At 33.1% G+C, this 7,885-nt stretch overlaps 1 protein-coding gene across 1 annotated transcript; it reads left to right on the top strand.

Annotated features, from left to right (window-relative positions):
• Positions 1–4,275: 4,275 nt before the first annotated feature.
• Positions 4,276–5,157, top strand: LOC113376077 (homeotic protein labial-like). Its single transcript, XM_026616003.1, has one exon. It carries the CDS (start codon positions 4,276–4,278, stop codon positions 5,155–5,157), a length of 882 nt encoding a protein of 293 aa, XP_026471788.1.
• The last annotated feature ends 2,728 nt before the right edge of the window (positions 5,158–7,885 follow it).

The following is a 7,885-nucleotide window of genomic DNA, read 5'->3' on the forward strand; positions in this document are numbered from 1 at the left end:
TTGGGGCAGTCGCGTATCAGCCACCAACCGTCCTCTCCGTCCTCCGGCATGTCACAGTTTTCAGTGTTATTTCTGGAGTTTGTGCGCGCGCGGAGGGCAAGCGTTGTAGGTAGACGGGATCCCCTCGCCGCTTTATGCGGTGATACGATGATGGATCGTCCGTGCCGTCCAATTAATTCCTCTATTAGGACCCGTAGATCCGGATCGGATCGGATCCGATCGGATCAGACGGCCAGTCTCTCTTAGGCTCGATTCACTTAAGGCATGGAATACACACCCCATTATAATAAAAATACATACATGATTGCTAGCAAGAAAACTTGCAAATAGCGCTGGATATATAAAACTAGGAAGCATAGCATCGTCACAGTCTAACGGATAAACAATGGTACGGAAATGTACAGAAATGTAAACAAAGTTTGTATTATTATTAAAATCTCTATAAATATATCTTATAATTGTGATGTCGCATATGTCTAATGATCATTTTCATTTATGCATTCAAATTGATCATTTATCATCCGCCATTGACTTTTTTTTTTAGTTTTTCAATGGTCTCTCGAAACCGCTAAAACTCCTTCCCAAAATTCACTCCATTTTTCATTTCGTTAATACAAATGAAAATGTTATTTGAACCATTCAAATCGGACGCTCCGCCTTTATCCCAAAAACTAAATAAGCATTTTTGTCACTTTTTGGTCCTATCTCCGAAGCTAATAAGAGCACGTCCCCCATGAAAACCGATTCGAATGTTTTTCGAATTATTCAAATAGGTTAATCCGAATTCGTCGGCAAAAATTAGTATTCACACACCTTGTTGTGTTTAACTAATTGTTCAGGAACCTTAGAAAGTTGAAGATATATAATAATTTTTATTTTTGATTTTTTTAAACTTACTACCCAGTTAAGTTAATAAACTTTACAATTACAGAATTAATATTATAAAATTTATTGTAGATACTCGCTTTAGTTTCATAATAGATCATGTCATGAAAACAATAAAAATTCAGAATTCGATAATTGATCTTTGGTACTAGTAAAAATACATTTTCTGCTGTAATTAATTCATATTACTTCTACGATAATTTTTAGAAATGTTAAAATTTATAAAATATAATTTAGGCAAGTTATCCGAAAAGCTTTGTCAACTTTGAGTTATAAATGTTGTTACAGTACTATTTGACAGATTTCTATATCAATGATTAATATTTAGTTCGTCAATTTATATAAATATACATTACCACTAGTACTAATTTTTAAAAACACTAGTAATAATTTTTAAGCTTTTCTATATTTTACAGATACAATCAAATAACTAGTGGTGTATGCTGGAACTTCCCGTACCGTAACGAAATGTTCGAAGAATATTAAATGTTTAAATGAATATCAAATAGATTATTATAAATAAATACTGTAACATTGCGTAATATTTATAGGAATTATATAAACTGAATTTCAAAATTGAAAATATTTGTTTAAAGTATATTAGAACTTAAGTCAGAATTACAATAAAAATCTGAATTATTTTCTATATAAACAAAAAATTTGAAACAAAAAAAATTGAAACAAAAATATTATTTTTCCAAAAGCAAATATTTTTGTTAAAACAAGCAGACAGTTCTTTAAATCATTCAAATCGGAAGCTTAGTTCTCTCAATAACTGCCATTTTTTGCACATTTAGCTCTGTATCTCCGAAACGGCTGGACCTGCCTTTGCCAAAAACTAATCAGCACATCTCCCTCACAATAGGAATCGAATGTTTTTTTGAATCATTCAAATAGGTTAATCCGTGCGCCCGAAAACGTAGATGAAAATTGTATCCATACATTCATACACACACACATCTATTTTTTTCTGAAGTATGCCAAAATGTTCAGAAACCTTCAAAACTTGAAGAAATATAAAAATTTTCAATTTCGATTTTTGAACGATTACAATAACTTAACTAACTCTACGGGAATAATAATAAAGAGCCAATGCACTTCTGACTGCAGTAAAAAATCTCAAATTATTAAAGAATAAATTTTGATTAAAATAAGTAAATAAATGGTGTAATAACGTTTTGACAGCTTGCAGGCCGTGTGCTTCGAGCCTTAACCTACGGCGTTTCAGCCCTCGAGTGGGGGGCGCAGAAATTCGCCCCATGACAGTGTGCACGCACACGACAGCGTCGAGTCGAGCTCTCGGGTCTGACGTGCCGAAAATGGAATTGCTGTGCATGGCGTGGAATTTACGTAATTCAATTACGATTTCTTATACAAGAGCCTAGGCATCACACTCAAGGGAGAAACATAGATATCTATATATAGACAAAGAATATTTTATTTACTCAACGTGGTTTCAATTAATATTAAATTGTTAGCAACAGCTTTATATATGTGAATCATTATTTATAACATATTTTGAAACAACCGCGATTCTCAAAAACTGGTCGATATTTTAACAAGAAGTATATAAATTTTGTCAATAATATATAGAGAAAATGTGGACAAAATAGTGTATATGGACAAATGACACAGTGACTTTATTTAAAAATTGACTAGTTTTGTTAACGTTTCCGAGACTTTATCATGAAAAAAGCATATAGCAATTCTGTCAGATGTTGAGCGTCATTGTCACAGTCTTATCGCAGTAATCAGTTCAAACGTGTTTCACGCCTTGAAAAGTTTATTTTGAGAGTGTTTTTCTCATGTTTTTTGGGAACCTATTTCTTGATATTCGTAATTATTTCAATTAAGAATAATTAACATTTGACAGCTCTAGTGATTTCAATTAATTTTATTGCAATAATTTCAGATAAAATGAAATACTTATATAATGCAACACAGGGCCAAGAAAAAAATCTGTCAAAGGTAATTGGCTTTCAATTTCTTCTTCAAGTATTTAAAAAAAATCATTGCTAAAGATAGACCAAAAGATCCATCGGTAAAAAGAAGAAACTTTCGCATTTGTTGCAAAACCTTCATGTGCTAATGTCCCAAAGAAAACAAAACTATTTATTTTTGAACTTATTTCTTAAAAATTAGCATCTCAGTATGTCTTTGCACTACATGTCATTTTGTCCGTACTATAGGGATATAATAATTTTTGTAGGTTGCACTTTTTCTTTAAATATGTTAATGCTGTCCCTACTTAATTATAATACTTTTTACTAGTATTCATTAAACTAAAAAATAAATAAAAATAATTGAGACTGTTTATAATATAATTAAAAAACAAAACCCGTGTCATTTTAGACGTACTTCTCCTAGTATTTATATTCCAAGTTTTAACATTTTTGTATGCAAAGTAAGATAGCTGATCACAAAAATTATGAAGTTAACACGTTAATTTATTGAAAAATATTATATAGAGAAAACAGTCTGTACTGAAATCACGTTTTGGGATAGAGAACAAAAGTATGATTATATCAAAAAATGACAGTCCACGAACAATATAACGAGCAACCATGTGCAGATATGTGAGCGAAACCATTTTGATCTAACGCGTAGTTGCGTACGAGGGGCTGGAAAAAATAACACCCTAATCCCTCGGCTGGATTGAAATGTTTCGAAAAAGCCGATGGTCGGAAAAAATGAGATAGTTCTCCTCTCAGGCAACACAATGATGTCTCTACCCAATCCATTATGGGTGCTCCTGCGTCTCGCTTCCATTGGCCACGTGATTGGCAAAGCGCCGCCCTCGCGGTCCCGAACGGGACACGTGAATGATATCGTAGAGGCCCGACACATGCAGGCGAGCAGGCGAGCAGCCGCCGCGAGGGCTTCCGTCTCGTTCGTTCTTTTGTCATGTGTTCGCTCTCTGTAGCAGCGCCGGTCGATTCATTCAGGCTCTTACTTTTTAGTGTGCCCACTCCGTTACGCGCGTTACCAGAGACGACGCAGGCGAGCGAGATCGCTACAACAAAACCCAAGTAGACTCCGCGGGGAAACTCTATTTCGTCCGCGCAGTAAACGGCGAACATATCGTAGAGACGCACGCGGTTCGACGCGTCATCGGCCGTGAGAACTAAACGTGTTCGATCAGTAACTCTACTCACGTCAGTGGACAACGTATATCGCGAGCGTACGGAAGCGCGCACGGTTACTCTCCACAGGTTTTCGATTATTGTGACCATACCCGCGAGTGCTTTAAATGGTTTAGTGTTTTTAAAATTGTGTCATATTTTCTCAATCCAAGAAAAAGGCGCGTGGTGACAAATAGGACCTTAATTTCATGTGATGTGACCCCAACGCGGTTCAGTGACAGCAAATAAAAAGTAAGTGCAACTAAACATGATGACTATGGACATTAGCATGTACGGGCAGCACGACCAACCGCACGCCAGTTCGTATCATCACACGACAACGGATTCGGTTTATCATCCCTATTATAACACCAACGATGCCGGAACTGGATACGGGCAAACAGCTCCTAGTTATCATCAATCAGTAGGATATCACGAAACGTACCACCATCATCATGATGGTTATGGTACGCAAATATTATACGATGGATCGGGAACCTCGCCGCCTCCTGACACGCATTTTTACAGCCAAGGTTCTTTGGGTCAACTCGGCTTGCACCTCGAATCACCGACGGATCCCATCATCAGCACAGATAACGGTCTGAGTTATACGAACCTTGATTATAACAACGGAGGCACGGGTATTAACAACGGACCGAACGGTGCTCTTTACCCGCACCCGGGGTATGATCAATCCCCTGCTTACATGAGAAGCCCCATAGACGACTCTAAAGGATATCCGCATGAAACAGAAGTGGCTTTTCAGGCAATCGACTTCAACCAGCATCATCAACAACAACAACAACAACAACAGCAACCACATTTGCACCACACGCCTCATCAGCAACACCACATATCGCATCAGCAAGTATACGCAAAACAAGAATGCCAACAAAGATTGGCACAACCTCACGGACAACAACCTCATGAACAACCTCAAACAGTTGCGTCGGGGACACCACACAATTCTCACTCTGTGACCACATACAGGTGGATGCAAGTCAAAAGGAACGTACCTAAACCTGCAGGTTCGTATCTCAAAAATGCATCTACTCTACTTGTCATTGAAAGGAATGTTTGCTCATCCGTAGGGAATTTCAAACCAAACTTGTTCTCATCGAACCCACCTCGCGTTTGGTATACCTGCTGACAAACTATCACATGTGTGACTGAAAGAATTCATAAATGAATTGAATCGCAATTCAGCGTAGAATTTTTAAAAATCATTAATCATCATTGTGGCCAAAGAAACATAAATAAACATCGTTTAAATTAAAATTAAACATATTACTGAAAGAATCAAAACAAAGATAAGGAATACTATAATTTCATTCTTCTAGTTGTTAACAAACGCATTCCACAGTTTTCACCCACGTGAAGTTCAATTATTTGATTATAATATTTGGTTTAATGAATGACTTCATCGTAATGAAATCGTTGTATATACAAATTTAAAATAACACGCACAGTTAAAAGTTTAATGAATAGCTATGTCGATTAAGAGCGTGCGAAATTGCATTCCATTGTGCATTCGACTATTAGCAATAACCGCGAATGAAATCGTTATTTATAATTCGCATTATTCAACGTCCAAAAAATCCATAACATAATAATTGCCGATATAAGGCATGTGTTATATTACGCATGGCTGATCATTATCTGAATAATGCATCTAACAAAACGCGTAGGCGATTTCAGATTTTATTTATTTCGTTCAAAGAAATGATAACATTAAAATTCTTCACTATATTAATATATGGATGTTAATGAAAGAATACAGTAAGTGTTTTTACCACTGATCACCTGCATTAAACGGTTTTGGAACAAAGATGTCGATATGAAGTCAGAGACGACTCTTTACAATGAAACAATAATGGGTTTATTAAATATTCTGTTGTCCATACATATTGACACATTTATGCAGTTTCACTTTGAGTCCTATAACTTCGATTTGTTACTTTTATAACAATTAGATGTAACAATGAACTTCATAACATTTTTTCGTTTCATTAGTTTGTATTTACATTCCTTGTATTTCAAATTCTCCGGATATTTTTATGGCCTATTGTCATGATGATAATACATGAACCTAGTATTATTAGAATTAGAAAAACCCAGTGGTTAACCACTGTTTCTGTCAATATTATTACGATATTTTTCTGCAAAAAACAATTGCAGCCCTGAATTATTTTAATTTAATTTAATTTTAAAGTACAAATTGTGAACAGACTTGTGAGATGTCGAAACTGGTCCTATTTTTTATACATCTTTTCGATTAAAATATTAGGCACTAATGTGTTCAGTTCATAGACCTTATACATATGTATTATAAGGTCTATGGTTTAGTTTGGAGATAAAAATTTAAATTTTGAACAATTATGGTATATTAAAAAATCCAATTATTAATATTTTGAATGCAAAGAAAGTCAAATTCGAATGTCGAAGAAGTTTTATAATTATTGTGTGAAGTAAAAATCAATAATAAAAAGCAGAATTGTTTTTTATTAAATTCAAACATTTTTTAAACTGATTTAACCCTTAAGAGTTGAATTTTTTTGTTTATAAAAGAATAGAAAAATATCATTTAAATTCTTATATCAATATGTATTATTTTAAATGCAATTTTCTTTATAGTTAATATTAGAAATTTAATATAAAATAATGAAATATATTTCTTACGTAAGTTTTATAAATTAATTATTTTATAATTATCTCAAGTATTTATATTTCAAGTCAATTCTGAATAGAACAAATTAATAAATGTTAACTCGTTTCATGATCAAGCTCATATTAAAAGTTTCCGGGGTACTAATTTCTTGAAAGACATCAAGAACTTTTGCGTTGTGAATTTATTACCGAATAATAAAAGCTCATTGAGAATGTTGTTCATTGCGTATTATGGTATATAAACAAATATAATATAATAATGTGCGTGTAAAATATAATAATGCGCGTATGTACATAACTATATACTCATATAAACAAAACTTGTAGTTCAATTATGTTATTGCTCATAATCTGTTTTAAAAATCGGTTCACCTGCGATAAGATTCCAAGTACTACGACATTTATATAGCCACTTATATGTTTGGCATTGAAAAATGCTTGGTAACAAGCCACTTCATAAAAAATTAACTAATTTGAAAATAACAATGTTGTAAATGCAAATTTTGATAACACTCAGTTAATGCGACTTGAATAAATTTTTATAAATGTTTTGATATCAAACGAATGTATAATCATTTAACTTGCTTGAATATAAAAATAATAATTTTTAATGAATTCCACGATCACTCTCATATTTCCTACTTTAAGAAAATCTTGTAGTATCCTTTATATTACAATTCGAAAAATTTTTTTACACGGTCGCTATTCTGTTTTTTTTTTTAATTTGTCCTTAGTTCATACGAATGCGACATTATTTTAAATAAATAATGTCCTTTATTTTTTATCGGACTATTTATTTGGAGATCTAATATTATGGGTGTAGTAACGTGCCAATTTTTTAAGACACCCCCTCCCCCCACTTCATCATCTGCTAAAATCAAAACTTTTTCACTATTTCAAATTTTGACATTAATTAATAACTTATAAAAATTGGTAATTGGCCTTTTAATAGTTTAGACCAGAATACACATAATCTCATAAATCATTGTAAAAAAAATCAATTTTAAATATTGTTATTGCACTTATCGTTACAATAATCCTTTACTATATACTTGATTGCCGAAAAAAACAACTTACTCCAATTTATTAACAGATTCTAATAAATAAGACATAATATTTTAATTAAAGTTTATTTTAAGTGAGAAGCGTAATAATTTGTAACTAGTTTTTCTTAATAGATGAAGTGCTGCTTGATAGACATATTTTTGTCA

This window comes from Ctenocephalides felis, unplaced genomic scaffold (genome assembly GCF_003426905.1).
Source record: "Ctenocephalides felis isolate EL2017-DRISC unplaced genomic scaffold, ASM342690v1 CF-g0.4_SCAFFOLD_01886, whole genome shotgun sequence".
Lineage (NCBI taxonomy): Eukaryota > Metazoa > Arthropoda > Insecta > Siphonaptera > Pulicidae > Ctenocephalides > Ctenocephalides felis.

Excerpts from the sequence above, each read along its gene's own strand:
- LOC113376077 (XM_026616003.1), top strand. The coding sequence starts at position 4,276 with ATGATGACTATGGACATTAGCATGTACGGGCAGCACGACCAACCGCAC.